The sequence below is a fragment of the Episyrphus balteatus genome, chromosome 3, assembly GCF_945859705.1.
Source record: "Episyrphus balteatus chromosome 3, idEpiBalt1.1, whole genome shotgun sequence".
Classification (NCBI taxonomy): domain Eukaryota; kingdom Metazoa; phylum Arthropoda; class Insecta; order Diptera; family Syrphidae; genus Episyrphus; species Episyrphus balteatus.
In genome coordinates this window covers 20,385,810-20,402,986 of record NC_079136.1, presented here as the reverse complement: position 1 = coordinate 20,402,986, position 17,177 = coordinate 20,385,810, and the positions used below count along the sequence as shown (strand labels likewise).

At 31.7% G+C, this 17,177-nt stretch overlaps 1 protein-coding gene across 9 annotated transcripts in view; it reads left to right on the top strand.

The window, feature by feature from the left end:
• The window catches only part of LOC129917094 (alpha-protein kinase 1), a 303,161-nt gene that overhangs the window by 170,754 nt on the left and 115,230 nt on the right, over nt 1-17,177 (top strand). For all 9 annotated transcript variants that reach the window (XM_055997430.1, XM_055997432.1, XM_055997431.1 and 6 more), the window contains exon 4: nt 13,361-13,688. In XM_055997430.1, coding sequence (XP_055853405.1) covers nt 13,361-13,688 — 328 coding nt within the window. The remainder of the gene's footprint in view (nt 1-13,360; nt 13,689-17,177) is intronic.

The following is a 17,177-nucleotide window of genomic DNA, read 5'->3' as shown; positions in this document are numbered from 1 at the left end:
CATCTCTCAACCACCACACCTATTTTGCATTATATTCGATATTATTTTTTCTCTCTAAAATGCCTTATAATCTCGCGCACCGTTGTCGATTTATTCAATTGTAAATAATAAATTGCCGTATCGATTTAAGGAAATTTTTTATAATTGGATATACTTTCAAGAGTTTTTCCATAATATTTTTCTTTTTTTTTTTTATTTTCTTGTTATATAAAGGTTCATCTTTTTTTCTGTTTTTTACTATTGATGCGGATCGGTTGCGCCTTTGAGAGGAATTTCAGAAATATTATTAAATGCATTACTGAGATGTACGTACTTGCTCATATTTTGATTGAATATTTCCGCATAAATTTTAAAATTATCTTCCATAAGGCTTCTTTAATTCTTTCTTCAAAAGCGATGTTTTATAGAACTTCGTTAAATTCTTCTTAAAAGTAGTTTAAAAAGTAAATGAGCTAAGCAATAGAAGCAAGACGAAACAAGAACTTCGGAAAGACTTATATAAACAAGCTTCCTAGCAGCTTTAAGAGATTATGTAAAGCTTGTTTTAAACTTCTTTAAGACCTTATAAGAAACTTTTTACAAGGACTTTAACTTGTATTTTTTTTTTAACATAGGAATTATAATCTTCTATAAGGCTTCTTTAACTCTTGCTTCGGAAGCAATTTTTTATAGAAGTTATAACTTCGTTAAATGCTTTTTTAAAATAGTTTAAAAGTGTTTCAAGGAAATCGGTAAATGAACTTATAGAAGTTAGATGAAAGAAGCACTTCAGAAAGATTTATATAACAGCTTTCTAGCAGCTTCATAGAAGAGTTGCAATAAAGTTTCTTTTAAGCTTCTTTAAGGCCTTATAGGAACATGGTGAAATGAATTTGCACATATATAAAACTATCCTTTTGATTTCTTTAGTTCTCTACAATGATGAATTACTTATAAATATTAATTTAAATTAAAATAAAAGAAAACTTAGTTAATATCTTCTTAATCTGCATATTTCTCTTAGTTCTTTGCTGTGACGTACTAGAAAATACTTATTTAAAAACTAACTAAGGAAACCTAAACGATTTTGTACTTTGTCGTTCTCAGTTCACATTCACTCATAGAAAATGACATTTGTACTCCAATCTGTATGTTTTCTTTAGTTTTGTAAAATGACACACCACTAATAATTACTTTTTTTAAAATTTCACAAAAAAAGCGTTTTTGTACTTCTCCGTTCTCAGTTTGCATTCACTCTTAGAAAAATTCAATGAAACAGAATTTAAGAATTTCTGGAACTCGAGTTTAACTCTTCACCGAAAGTAAAGTATTAAGCATAATGTCTTTCACTTTGTCAACAGATTTTTGAGATTCCAAAGTTAGTCCATCGGGTGGAAAATTACCGTTTGATATCTTATAATTCACATCCAGTTTTACCGAAAATTCTTCTTCCTTTTTATTATGATCTCAATCATAACTTAATTATCGGATAACGTAGCCTTTTTCTCTACATTAAAATTAATTTTTCATTTCCGAACTTTTCACGCAACCAATACTTTCGCTATAAAACCTTTATTTGCAACAACAAAAATCAAAAGTAAATCGGTAGAGATAATAGCTGCAATTAGTCTTGAAAAGACGAGTGATTGGATTGGCCTTTTGGAAAAAAATATATCATCAAAATGAAAAACAAAAAAAAAAAATGTATATGTATATAAATAATTGCTATGAAGTTGAGATAATTGATTAATAAATCTTTTGATTGTTAAAATGTCAAGTGAATCTTTTTTTTTTTGTTATTGTTGTTGGTTGAAGTACCAAACCTTTTATTTTTTTGCTGTAATTTCATTTAAAAGGGAGCAAATTGAACCTTGTTATTTGTTTGTTGGTTTTGGTGAAAGTACTCAAAGTTGATTGCGACTTTGTTCGTGATTAAAAAGAAGAGAATTTTTTTTTTTTAATTGGCACAAAAATAAAAGAAAATCTGACAAATTGATTGGTTTTGTTTTCAGAGGATACTTATTCAACACGATTTGAATCGATCCATGTTTTAAGAGTTTTAGTACTTTTTTTTTATATAAATGGTTTTAAACTTGTTTCTATTTTTAATGCAATTTTTAAAATCCAATTTATTGATAACTTATTTAAGCCCTCGATAACAATTTTTTTTCTGTGGAGTATTCCGATTGATTTTTTTTAAATATTTTAAAATGTTACTCCGAATGGAAAGAAGAAGAAAGAAGAATTCATACAATTTTAAACTTCTCCTCTCTCGGTTCACATTCACTTCTTTTCAAAAAAAATTTCGGTAATTTTATTAGCAATTTCTAATTCAGAGACTATTTCGACGAAGAAAAGTCTACAATTTTTTTTATCTCCCTTCAAGGAGCTGGATATACTTGTGCAAAGATGCACAAGTTTTAAAAGATTTGTCAACCATAATGCATATTTTTCTTAAGATTTAAGATCTGTTTAATAACTGCTTCGAAAAAAATTACCTAAAGTAGGATAAGAAATTTTATCTTGAAGCCACTAAAGTATTTCTATTCGGCCTAAAGCACAGTAACTAATTCAATTTTCATAAGTTCATTTAACTTGCATCATCAAAGGTCTTATTTTCCTTTAAGTACACTAACTATAATTCAAAGCTTTTTACACTCTTTACAAAAGTCTTTCCATCCCGTCCTGTGACAGGTAAAGTAGATTAACATCCTTGTTTCTGTTTCACAACTTTACTCTCTTAAATTATATTTTTTCGTCTTTTTCAACAGCCTATACCTATACAAATAATCATAATTTCACCACCACTCAGCACCTCTATTTAGTATATCCTAAGAGAACATCCAATTCACGTAGCCACATTTAATTAAACTTTCGCTAATCGCCTAAAAGCAAAAACTCCTCCTCCTTCTTCTTGTTGCTTCTTGAAAACTCTGCCGCTCACACACACACACAAAGAAACAAAAGGGTGTCCCCGTGATCCCAATCTCAAGACTGGGTCGTTGGAGCAATGAGTGAAAGAAATATATAGAAACAGAGCTGCTTCAGCAAAGCAACACCACTTTGAAGCAGCAGCAGAAGTATAGCGATAAATTACTCTATTAGATTAGCGAACCATTAAATCAACTCTAAAGTAAATTTCTGTCAAGTTTACCAGGAATTTACTTCCAGCGAGTGAGTTGACTTGTGTTGGCTTTTGCTTGCTATTCACAGAGAAAGATAGCAGCTATATGTTTTTACCCCCTTCGGGTTTGTTGTTAGATAGATAGCCAAAGAACTTTTTTGTGTGAGAAATCATCAAGCAAATGAGAAGGCGGGTTTCTTTTCTGTTTCCACTTCTGCCATACGCGCGGTATTCGGTTCGGATGGCACAAGCATTTAAGCTCCACTTGGCTAAATACAAACAATTGTTTTTTTGTTTTGTTTTGGTTTTTTTTTTTTTGGGAGACTTTTGTATACAAGTTGTGTTTATCTTGGTGAACTCAGATCTTTTATTTTTTGCACAAAAAAAAATTTAGAAAAACAAACAGAGAATAATGAGAAAATGATAATTTATTACTTCTTTATGCTCGAGTAGAATAAGAGCGAGACATTTATATAGTTGGGTTGTTCTTCATTATTTAACAACAAGTACAGTGTGTCTTTAAAGAAAAGTTACAGAGGAATGTTTTGCATCTTTCAAGGATTAGAATTTCCTATTTAAAGTTTCTCGACAACTTATTTCCTACTATGAACTAGAAAAATGAATGTCTGATCGAACTCCCGATTCACTAACAAAAAAAATCTGTGATAATGCCAATACAATCCGTGATACTTATGGGAACTATACAAATGGGGAACTCTGAGAAACACCATATAAATCCTTGACACTTTGCCTGGTATACTGATAACACGTGTAACTTACTGGGACAGTCTGTGATATATTTTAGGTAAGGTTATCCTGTGATATTTCCTATATCATTCCGTAATAGTTGCATAAATCTGTGTCATCCACATGCATACTTTAATACGGCAACGCATCATAATTCTGAGAGAAATGCAAGATATAAACTGGGCAACCTTTCAACTTACCATATATTTTCAAGTTTGTGATATCTATCGAGCTAATCTGTACCTAAAACTTGCCATGATATTTACCGAGATAGCCTTTGATGATTACCAAAAGAATCAGGGAATTTACCGAAGTCAATTATGATACAAACCGGAGAAAATCGCCTTGTTAATCACTGAACCAGACTGTTATACTTTTGAGAAATCCATGATACTAAACAAAGAAATTCATGATACAAACCGGTAATTATTGAACCAAATTGTGATACTTTTAAGATACCCATGATTACGGGAGTAATCAATGAACTTGCTGAAGAAATCTATTATAGAAATCAGATAAGTTTTTGGTAATAACGGAATAATACTGTGATACTTTCAAGAATATCGTGATACTTACCGAAGTAATCAGTAAATTTAACACAAAAAAAATTATATGATAAAAAAGTCTTTGGTAATCACTAAATCGGAGTGTGATACTTAAAAAAAAGTCCGGTGATATTTACCGGAGACCAACCTGTGATATGTTCTTGACCATTAAATCTCTGATTTACCAAAGCAACCCGTGATAGCAAGCAAAGCAATCTGTGATACATAAAGTATACACCGGGTTAACCTATGATATTTTTTGAAAAAATCTCTTTACATACAAAAATAACGGGTTATACCAAAGAAATCTCAAGTCTATAGTACTCATAATACCTATCGAAAAAACCAGTGATACATTCATAAATACCAGGGTAACCTGTGATATTTTCCGGAAAAATCTGTTGTATTAAAAAAAAAATAATTCGTGATTCTGAAGAATTCCCCGATGTAAATCGAACCAGTCCGTAGTACCCATAATACTTACTTTAAGACTTTGTGATACCTACAATGTATAAAGAGCGAACCTGTGATATCCTCGGGAAAAGTCGGTTCCATATACAAAAATAATGCGTGGTACCAAAGAAATCATAAATATTAATTTAATTAGCTCGTAATCCCCTAATACTTGCCGAAAAAATCTGTGATACATACATACAAACCAAAAACAGGTTGAATTAGAAATAAGAAGGATATGCTCGTGTTGTCTTTTATGATAATTCTTATTTCCGAAAGTTTTTTGAATTGCATTTTAGATTATAACAAAAACCAAAAAAATATTAACTGCCACGCCCACTTTTCTTGGGCGTTATTGGCTTAGGCATTTGTTCTGCCAACATTTTCTAAAGAAGATGAAAAAAACTTTTCTTTCAAAATAGATTCAATTTTTTATATAAGCTTAGAAGTCATTACACAGCCACACAAAAAAATATAAAAGTTCTGACCTGAGGTTGCGACTAGGTTCTTCATATAGTTTTTGGTTCTCTGAAACCGAATCCAAAGTCACGAAAACAAAAATTTTTTTCTCTGATCTGGATGTGCGAATATGTTAATCATATAGTTTTTGGATCGCTGAATCCACATTCGGAGTCAATTTCGCCCTATCACGTCAGGTTTCTGAGGTATCCTCAAAAAAATGTCAAAACCAAAAAAACAAAAGTTCTTATCTGAAGTTGCGACTAGGTTTTTCATATAGTTTTTCGATCGCTAAAACCGAATCCGAAGTTTATTTTGCCGTATCACGTCAGGTTTTTGAAATATCTTCAAAAAATGTCTAAACTCAAAAAAAAAAAAATTCTTATCTGACATTTTTTGTTGATATCTCAAAAACCTGACGCGATACGGTAAAATAGACCTCGGATTCGGTTTAAGCAACCCAAAAACTATATGAAAAATCTAGTCGCAACCCCAGGTCAGAACTTTTATTTTTTTTGTGTGGCTGTGTTATTCTTATGGTGCTTAGCTACAACTTTATAAAATAACTGTAGCAAAATTTTGAGTACCTACCTAACAAATTTTATTTGTTGTTCAACCATTGCACGCTGCCAAAGAGTTTATAACATATTTGAAAGAAATGTTCGAATTATATCAATATTTTCCACAAAATTAAAATTCGTACAGGCTTATAGTAACAGAAAAACGCAAATGTAAAAAAAATCACTTCAAATACAATTTCTCCCGCCCTTGTAGAAACTGCCAATTGAAAATAATAAAAATTAAATAACAAATCCCTCAAAAACTCTTATCAATTACAACTCCTCTCCAATTACACAAATTTATCATCCCGATTCTGCCTCTTTTGCTGTACACAAGCACTCTTCTTATCTCCTTCATTTATCTTTGTTTTCCAACAATTATTTCCTCCTACTTCCAAAAGCAGTGTATCAATTACATTTCCTTTTGCAATAAGCTTCTCAACTAACTTCAAACTTAATCACATCATCAACAAGTTGAGATACGCCAAAGTATTTTCCCTCTCTCTCTCTCTCTTTCCTATTTCTGTCTCCTTTATAGAAGACCTTTTAATTTATTTCCATTTGAAGAAATGAAGAGGTTTACTTGTTCAACTTCAACAGTATTCTACTATACTATAAGCCACTATCATAAGATACTTCCTTTTCAATTCATTTTCAAACTCATACTCTCTTTCAAAGCTAGCAGCAGTTACGATAGTAGCTCTGAAGCTAAAAGAAAGGTGTGTTTTCCTTTTGATTTTGTTTAATTATACGAAAATTTTATCGCGCGATTCAGAAGGACCCAAAACGAAAAATTATTTAAATACCAGTGCCAACAAGCAAAGGCACCAACACCATCAACAAAACAGAAATATCTATGCAACACACAGCGAAACAAGAAAAAATAAACAACAAAGGAGTATTAGCGCAGGATATAAATCTAAAATTTACAAGACAGCCTTCGCAGGTATTATTAAAGCAAATGAGTCCACCTACCCACTGCACAGAGCACAGGCTAAGGCACCCCAAACATCACATCACACTTTTATAACAAGTTTCTGTCTGTTTGGTTTGGTTGGTGTACTGCACTGTGCACATTTTATACAATCCTGGTGCTCCGTAGCCGGACGAATTCGGATACGAGGCTAATAATTCTTAGATACAACGTTTTATGCAATAATTACACGTTCTGTCGAGTGCTGCTGGATACAAAAACTACGCGAACACAACACCAAACCACTTGCTTGCAGTCACTTGGCCCAACACTTTGCCTTGTCGGGAGTCCGATTTTCGCGCACTTAAATGTGCTTCAAGGAGCACGCTGCCTCTTAGCGCTGTTTTTTTTTTTTCTAGACTGCGAGCCTCAGCGACAACGCACGGATGCTTGTACAGATATATATTTTTGCTGTTTCTAATTATTTAAATTGCCAACCTTATCACGAGGATTTAGCTACATGACGTAGATATTTACCCCGTTTTTTTTTTTAGTTTTTTTGCTAACGATTATTTTAGTGTGCAAAAGGCGATTTAGAAAAAGCGATAGGAGAACTGGGAGGGGGTCCTTGACAAGGACAGATGATGGTTTACAGAGCAAACTTGCTTTTGGCCAGCGCGCTAAGCAAACAAGCAAGTGATTTTTATTTATCACTTTTTTTTTTTTTTTTTAGCAACTATTAAGTTGAGCTGGTAAAGTCTGTGGTAGTCGGTAGTAGAGAGATATTCATATAGATATGAAAAAATTCAACAGAGTTTTAAATAAACTAGTGGTTGAATATAATGATAGTACTTAGAAAACAGTGTGTTTGACAAGAAAGTTGTGTATTTTAGTTTTTTTTTTTCCTTCAAAATACTTTATATCAAAACAGCAGCATTCCTCTTAACTAAAAAAAATTTACCTTGTCTTCTTATATTCATTCCTAATTGAACGATGATTTTTTTCTCGTTGAAAACCTCAAAATGTTCAAAAATTATACCAACTAAATATCCTATTCTATCCGAACATTTGATAGTAAAAAACCTCAAAATCTATAAAGTAGCTTGTTCATACTTCATAATGAACAAAGTACCAACTACGGACTGTTACTACTCGTAACTCCCACATTTAAAAAAACAACAACAATCAAAATCTCAAAAATTTTCTTACCTTTAAACTTAACAAAAGGAATGCAGATAGAATATTATGTCAAAATTTGAAAGCGAAGAACTTTTTAAGATTTGCCATGAAACGCCAAACGAACATAAGATTTGTTGCATAGAGAATATGCACCAAACATGTTGAATTCAACTTAGGATTTTTCAGAAAGGAAAAGTTATATTAAAAAGATTTAAACGGATTTTAAAAGAAGAAACCGCTACAAATGTAATTTTAAAAAACTATCACTCAAAAGGACATAACCTCAAAAACTGTTAAAAAAGGGTATTTTTGATTTTCTAACGGTAATATCTCAAAAACTTGATGTGATTTAATTTTTTTGACTTCGGATTCGAGTTCAGTATACGAAAAGTATAACTTGATTTCTATAAAAAAAACTTTTTGATTAGTTAAATCGAATAGGGCAGAAAAAATGAACGGACTTAGATTCGAATATCTGAAGATCTAAAAATGACACCAATTTGATTGAAACGCAGTTAAAAAGAGTCATATTTCTTCTAAAAATAGAGCCATTATTTGAGTTTCAACGATTATTATTAACAGAGTTATTAACAAAAACGTGAGTGAAAGTACGTTTTTTCATAACTAATTAAGCTCGCATAAAACGAATAGCTCGATAGAAGATTTTTTACTATTTAGACTTCAAGGAACATTTCTGCATCAACAAATTTGCAAGACACTTCGAGTAGTCTCGCGTTCAAACGATCCGTGGTTGCTTGCTGTACTGTACGTACTTAATTTAAAAAATTACAATCGAAACAAACTACTCGATTGTAGGGGACCAAAAGTTTACTGTAGTTAAAAAAAACTCTGTCCCGATTTTAGTTGTGTCTGAAAGTTCGGCTCAATCGTGACCTCGAAGGTAATCAGGAGTTGTAAGCTCGTCGCATACACAAAAGCACCACAATTTCTTGAAAACGTTCCGATTACTTAATTCAAGAAGGGCTTCGAACAAGATTATCAAGAACTCGTTTGATAGTTTAAAAACATTTTAGATAAAGCAATAATTTTTTTAAAGAATTTTATCAAAACTTTGTTCTATGTTCACTTTGAGAATGAATTGGAAGCCATCTTTCAAATGAACGACGCGATATCGATATCGGAAGAAAATATAATTTTAAAGAAAAATCCGCCAGCAGGAAACGAACTGGAAACTTTGTTTCCAATAAAATGATGAGCTGTAGACATTAAGATTTCGAGATTCACCAAAAAATTTTCATGTATAAAACTTGGGAAAAACACAAAACTCTCAAACACCCGATCGTACATGAATATGGTCAAACGGGTTTTTAAAGAACCTTTAATAACACTGTCCAACACACAAAAATGTTCCAGACTGTTGTTTATCATTTCTTACTAAATTTAGGGTGCTGATTCCGAAAACAACTTTAGTTTTTTCCTAGCAGCTCTGGTTCTTAAATTATTCATACATGAAAAGGCATAGGGCCAGTTGTACAAACGTGGTTCAGCCTCGGATCAGGAATTTAACCCACCGATTTCGGCGGATTAGCTGCGGGTCAACTTCGGTTCAAGCATGGATGTGGCTATTTTTACATATGTGGACCTTGCACCAGCGCTAAACCGGAACCTTACCACCGATTTCAGAAGATAAAAGTTGCTGAACCACGGATTAAATATATGTACAACAGGCCCATAGAAATTCATACAATTTTTTTTTGTTAAATTTTCTTTTATTTAATTTTTTTTTTTGTATTTTTATTTAACTTACGGAACCGAAATACAATACATTCAAAATAAATTTTTCCAGCAAAACTTTAAAAACGCTAGTAATAATTAAATCTTAAAAAATAGTATGAAATCACCCCCAAAATGTGAAAAATGAAAATATCTAAAAAAACTAGAGCTTCTAGAAAGCAACCAAAGTTATTTTTAGGCTAAGTGAACCCAAATGCATTAGGTTTGACAAAAAATTTTCTGGAAAATGTTAACAAACAGTTAAATTAAGCATAACTTTAAAATTAGTACGAAATTACCCCCAAAATGTGGAAAACTTAAATATTTCAAAAAATAGAGCTCCTAGAAATAAATGAATGTGATTTTTAGGTTCACTCTTAATAAATTCAGTTTAATATAAATTTTTCTGGAAAATTCTAATAAACGCTAAAAATAAGGAAAACTGAAAAATATAAATATTTCAAAAAATAGAGCTGCTAGAAAGAAAACAATATTATTTTTGAGCTTACTGAACTCAAATCTATAAAATTAGATATAAATCTTTCTGGAAAATTTTAAAAAGTCAAAAATTGTTGACAGTATCTCCGACTCTTTCGGGAAATGTAAGGTCACCCTACGAGTGACCTGTTTTAGGATTTGCTACATCAACTTCATCAGTAACCTCAAAAATCAGTAGTTGTTGAATCCGATTGAATTTCGAAAAAAAGTGAAAATGTTTAAAACCTGTTTCGATAAGTCCTAAAGAAGTAGTTGATATTGCTGATGTACCTAACTAATGTAGTTTGCTGTGAAACAGGCCCCAGGTCTTAAAACCATTGACCTCTTTGGTTACACATTATTTTTTCCCATCCTCTTCTTTTGAGGCACACCAGTAATAAAAGTTGAAAAAAGAATTGCTGCTGATAATTTATAATTGGGCTTGATGATCGATATGAAAAAATGCAATCAATTAAAAAACTAATTCATTCTTTTTCCCAACGTTTCTCTGGTTTTTTCCGGCTTCATCAGGGGGTTTGGATTTATTAGTTCTTAAAGAAACAATTAACAATGAAATGTTTGATGAATGAAAAACTAATAATAATTTGTACATTTAAATAATTTAAACAATTTGATTACTATTGCACTTACTTTTGTTGTTAATAAATTACATTGAAGAACAATTTATATAAAATAAAATTAAAAATAAACTTTTAAAACTTTACAGAAAATAAAACACTTCTTATTGGCAAATGCAAACTTAAAGAATATAAATTAAGATTTGGTTATGATATGGCAACACTGTAGACAGCGCTTATGTCATCAATGTCCTCTTTGTGGTTCATCGTTACACTCATTTTTTGTTGGATACGAAGACTTTCTAGGGTGAACCTTGTGTTCATTCTTCTCTCTCTATCTAATATTTTGACGTTTTCAAAATCTGCATTGTGTTGATGATCTAGCATATGTTGTGAGATTGCTGTAGCTGTCTCACAACATATGCTAGATCATCAACACAATGCAGATTTTGAAAACGTCAAAATATTAGATAGAGAGAGAAGAATGAACACAAGGTTCACCCTAGAAAGTCTTCGTATCCAACAAAAAATGAGTGTAACGATGAACCACAAAGAGGACATTGATGACATAAGCGCTGTCTACAGTGTTGCCATATCATAACCAAATCTTAATTTATATTCTTTAAGTTTGCATTTGCCAATAAGAAGTGTTTTATTTTCTGTAAAGTTTTAAAAGTTTATTTTTAATTTTATTTTATATAAATTGTTCTTCAATGTAATTTATTAACAACAAAAGTAAGTGCAATAGTAATCAAATTGTTTAAATTATTTAAATGTACAAATTATTATTAGTTTTTCATTCATCAAACATTTCATTGTTAATTGTTTCTTTAAGAACTAATAAATCCAAACCCCCTGATGAAGCCGGAAAAAACCGGAGAAACGTTGGGAAAAAGAATGAATTAGTTTTTTAATTGATTGCATTTTTTCATATCGATCATCAAGCCCAATTATAAATTATCAAAAGTTAAATATATATGATCAAAAACCAATATACATAGAATTGCTGCTGTTGAGTAAGTGCTTTGCCCACCGACCGACGAAAAAATTGTGTGCCAAGTGTGCTGCTCACTCTCTAAATTACAGTTTTTCAGCTTTTAAACCTCAAGTTTTCTTAAACCAAGCTTTTTCAAAATAATTCCTCGTTTTTTTCTTATTTTTTTTTTTGCTTCTAAGGTAACTTCGACAGATAGTAATTGGTGCTTGAACCCTAAACAGTCGACCAAAAGTATCGAAAAATAATATTTGATGTCAATTTAGGCTGAAAGTAATGAATACCAAGGCTATGCATTATTCAAAAGACCTCGTAAAAACTTTCTAATTTTTTTTAAATTTCAGCCATCTTACGTGGATTGAATTTCATCTTGAAATGCATATATTTTTACCTCATCCTTACACAGAAGTTTCGGTAAAATTTCGACAACATTTTCTTAACTAAGGGGTCTTAAGTTCAATAGTGTACAAAAATGTAGAAACAATTTTAATTTTTCGAACAGAATACTCAAACTTTGTGGAAAAATTCATTAATATTACTTTAGTGACTGGTAAAAAACTTCTAATAGGGCTTAACATTCATAAAGTCGTATAAAGTGACTCCTTGATTAAGCAGAAAAAACTCTAAGTAGAATAAGTTCCTAACGACCTAACACGACCTTTTCAAAGAAACCAATATTCGTAAGGGTGTATAAAGCACTCAAAGCTCACAGTTATTGATTTCAAAAAACGAACCTAGTAGACGGTAGTTGATTTATGATTTACCTCAACCCACGTAAATCTTCTATGTATATCTGTACTCCTTGAACCTCGTTACTTAGTCGATATAAAAGAAAAATTGATATTTCCTCAGCACCTACCTTTTTCATCAACTCGTTACACAAAAAAAAAAAAAACTATCCAATACCTTCTATTTTAAACAAAAAAAATTGCTACCGAATATAATTTTAATATGTTCATTCATCGTTGTCCTTGGTTTAAATTTATGATGTGTCTGCCCATTTTCAAAGAAATATCTTCTCCATTCTCCTGCCAACATTTTCATCTAATAACTAACTAACAATAGTCGTCTTTTCAACGAGAGCTAAAACATTCTTTTCAAAATTGTCTCTTGTGGTTTCTTAATCAAAATTGTTAAGAAATCCTTTTTTTCTTATACAAGAGAGTCCTTCCTTTATATTGACAAAAAAAAAAAATGTAAAAGAATCATCCATTATTCTTTGTAAAGCACTCCATTTCTATTGCCAACACCACCGCAGTTTATTACCTTCAAGTCTCCAACTCCCACTCCTTTTATCACCACGAATCTACTACACTATCGTATATCCTTATAAGCTTTACGACTACAATAGTCGTGTTTCATAGGTTTTTTTTTGTCGATTTTCATGAGAATAGATAAATTCGCCTCCGTGTTTTTCTGATGAAGTAAAATTTTCCGTCTTTTTTTCCTTTTATGCCATTTATATCTATACAAAATTCCTTGAACTAATTTAAACCGAAAAAGGATAAAAGCTCCTTCCTCCATTTTGAATCTCGTGCTCAGCCTTTTCATTGCAAATTTTCCAATTTTCTTTAATTTTTGTATTTTTTTTTTCTTTCCCTCTCTCTTTCTCTTGCAGGTTCCTAATATACCATTGAAAGTACCTCTAGAAAATGGATTACCTGCACGTTCGTTAGTATGTCTGCATCAGAGGCGATTCCTAGAATCACCACATCATCAGCAACAACAACAACAACAACATGAACAGCAACAACACCATCACCATCAGCAGGAGTTGGATCTTCTACAGGAGCAGCAACAACAACACCAGCAGTTGCAAAATGATAGTCAGATTCACAATCACCAGCAACAGCAGCACCAGTCACATCAGCAACAACAACAACAACTCCAGCACCAGCAGCACCAACAACAACAGCAGCAGCAGTCTGAGCAACCAGGATTAAAAGGTAAGTCCTTAATTTTTCTTCCTTTCATTCTTTTCATTTTTTTTAAACCAAGGATTGAGAATATATCTTAGACACGTTAGAAGAAAAAAATTATATCGAATCCTGCCTGAAAAAAAAAAATTGAAAAGAAAAGGATATTCCAGCCGCCTTACAAAAAATAAAAAATAAAAAAATATTTGATATCCTTCGAAAATCTTAAAATCGCCAAAATCCTTTCCAAGACTTTTTTCCGTTCTAGATTTTTTTTTTTTTTTTTGTTCCCAGCTTTGGGCTCCATAGCTCCTTAACGCAATTCCCCACTGACATCATCCCCTTAATTTTTTTTTGTAGCAGACAGCAAAAAAGTCATTCACAATACGAGAATATACATCCTCCTGACGGTTGTCGTCGTTTTGTTGTCGACGTTTATCCTTGTTATGGATTTTCTTCCTGTTTCCCATTATACACCCATGATTTACGGGAGCTTAAAAAAAAAATGCAAAAAAGGATAATGGGGACATTTTGCATGCAATTGCGCACAAATGCATCCTTGTTTTGTATATGTGCAATACAAAAAAAAAAACAGGACGAAAACTGAGAAAAGGAGCAGAAGGAACTATACCAACAGGAAGGATACAAATACATACACACACACGAGAAATAAAATCCCAGGATTGAATGTTCGTATATAGAATTTTTGTTAGCCCCATTGTTGTCGTTTTCTAGATTATAGTTTGCTGCTTCTGGTACTTTTTTAAGGATAACTACAAGAACAACAACAAATAACAATGAATGATGACGAGGATGATGATGATGATGATGCAAGTACTAAACAATGCCCTCGATTTGAGGCAGACGCCAACGCATCCTATTAGCGCAACTTTTCTTCCTTTCTCTCTCTTCAGTCATACTTTTCTCTATACATTTCTCTATTAAAAGAAAAGTTGTACAATTGTAGTCCTTTTTTATTATGGGAAACGAAACGAAGTGGTGAGAGGTCTAGAAAATCCAGCTATCACCTCTAACCAAGTATCCTGTGCGAACATTATATCCTTTTTATTCTACAATACTTTTTTTTTTTCATTCATGGGAATACAAAATCCTCTTTCAGCTACTTTGATCCTTTAGTAAAAAGGGAGTAAGGGAGTACAAGGAAGCAAAAGCTCAACACAATAACAGCAAGAAATTGAGGATAAAAAAGTCTTTGGCAGGCAAAACAAAAATAAAAACAAGAAAAAAAATTGTCTGCAAATAATCTGCACTAAAACCGCTTTTAGAAATTTCCACCCGAAATTCTCTTTCCTCACAATTTTATACTCAAGGCCCCACCAAAACACTCTATAGATCTCCACTTTTCATCCTTCACACACACACACACACACACAAAAATGGCTTCCTTTTTGACGCGCTCTGTTTAGCTGACAGGAAAAACAGTTTTAGCAAAAGTTGCCACTATAACGCGTTCGCGTTAGATTTACTCTTAAAATCTGTTTGTGGAAGAAACACAACCAATTTAATGGATGTCAGGGGTGGATTTTGATTGTTAAAGGACGGAAGGCTTAATATTTGATTGACTTTGAAGTTTGAATGTGAAAATGAAGAGAAACGCAGCTTCCATAGCTTGGCATCTGAAAAACGACTTATTTGTCGCTTAAATGTCGCTAAAAAATTTTAATAATTTCTCTCACTTTGTCGGAAGTTTTTCGATAACTGCATCATGTAAATGGAACACGTGTTTTATTCGATTAGACTGACAAAAATAATCTATGGTAAATTTGTCGAAAAATTGTCGCTATTCAGCTGTGGGAATTCGGTTTTTTCGTAAAATTGTCGCAAAGGACCTACCTACACAATTTCTTTTACATTCGTTCGAATGAAGTACGTAAAAAATCCAAATCCATTTCTTATCAAAAAGTGACTGAGCAAACAAACCTGCCGTAAAATGAAATACTATAATGTGACTATATGGTTGATAAATTATCGATATTTATCAGCAATAACTTCTGTCACCTATTTTGTCGCAAATTTTTCATTTAAACTTGAGAACAATTTAACTACGTTAAAGACGAGTAAGTGAATAATCCATAGTGAACTTTCCAAAAACTACTTACAAAATAATTGGTCTTAAACTTGTTCATAGTTTATTTGTCGCTAGTTCAAATATTTGCCGTAATACTGTCGCTTATTTTTCTTGTTGAATTTTCGTTATTTCTTTATATTTGGTTCATTATAAAGGGTTAACCTTGGACAGATGTAATCCAGTCAAATAAGGGTTTAACCTCGGAATGAATGTTAGTAGAATTTTTTTTTGCTCAATATCTTCCTTTTGCCATTCTATAACATATCTCAAAAGTCTAGAAAAATCTCATGTCCGCTTGTCGCGATTTCAAGGTCAAATCGCGAAATGGAGATTTTCAAAATTAGCAAAAATAGGCTATGGTATTATATACACATATGATACATGATTTCAAGGTATTTTTTAATGTTGATTCCAAAAAATCTAAAATCAAGACAATCTGACGTCTCTGGAAAAAGTTATACCTGTTTTTCATCTGTCAACTCATATTATTATAACAGTTGCAAACTTACTGCCGAAAAACCCTTAAAAGTTATGGTAGATGAACCAAATTTTGCATGAAGATTTTAGAATCCATCATTATTAAAAATCAAAACAATCCATTACAAAAAATATATATAACTACGAAATAATGGCATTTTTTTGATGGAGGGGCAAATTTTAGGATATGCACTAAAGAAGATTCTTGTTCATCTTAGGAATAAGTGCTAATAGGCTAATTTTTTCATTTTAATCTTTGTTTGGATGTTCTTTAACTACCCTCAAAAATCTAAAAAAATCTCATGTCCGCAAGTCCTAATTTTCTTGGTTTGAAAATAAGGTGCAGATTTTAAAAAATTAATAAGAAAAGTTTAAATTTTTATATGTATACCAACATAAGCGACATGATTTAAAGGTATTTTTTAACACTAATTCCAACAAAACTCACAAACAAGTCAACCTGACCATCCCTGAAAAGTAATGCACTTTATTCATGTTGATCTGACACAAATATCTGAAGTGTAGTTTTTCAATTTTTTTAAAATCTGCACCTTATTTTCAAACCAAGAAAATTAGGACTTGCGGACATGAGATTTTTTTAGATTTTTGAGGGTAGCTAAAGAACATCCAAACAAAGATTGAAATGAAAAAAATAGCCTATTAGCACTTATTCCTAAGATGAACAAGAATCTTCTTTAGTGCATATCCTAAAATTTGCCCCTCCATCAAAAAAATGCCATTATTTCGTAGGTATATATATTTTTTGTAATGGATTGTTTTGATTTTTAATAATGATGGATTCTAAAATCTTCATGCAAAATTTGGTTCATCTACCATAACTTTAAAGGGTTTTTCGGCAGTAAGTTTGCAACTGTTATAATAATATGAGTTGACAGATGAAAAACAGGTATAACTTTTTCCAGAGACGTCAGATTGTCTTGATTTTAGATTTT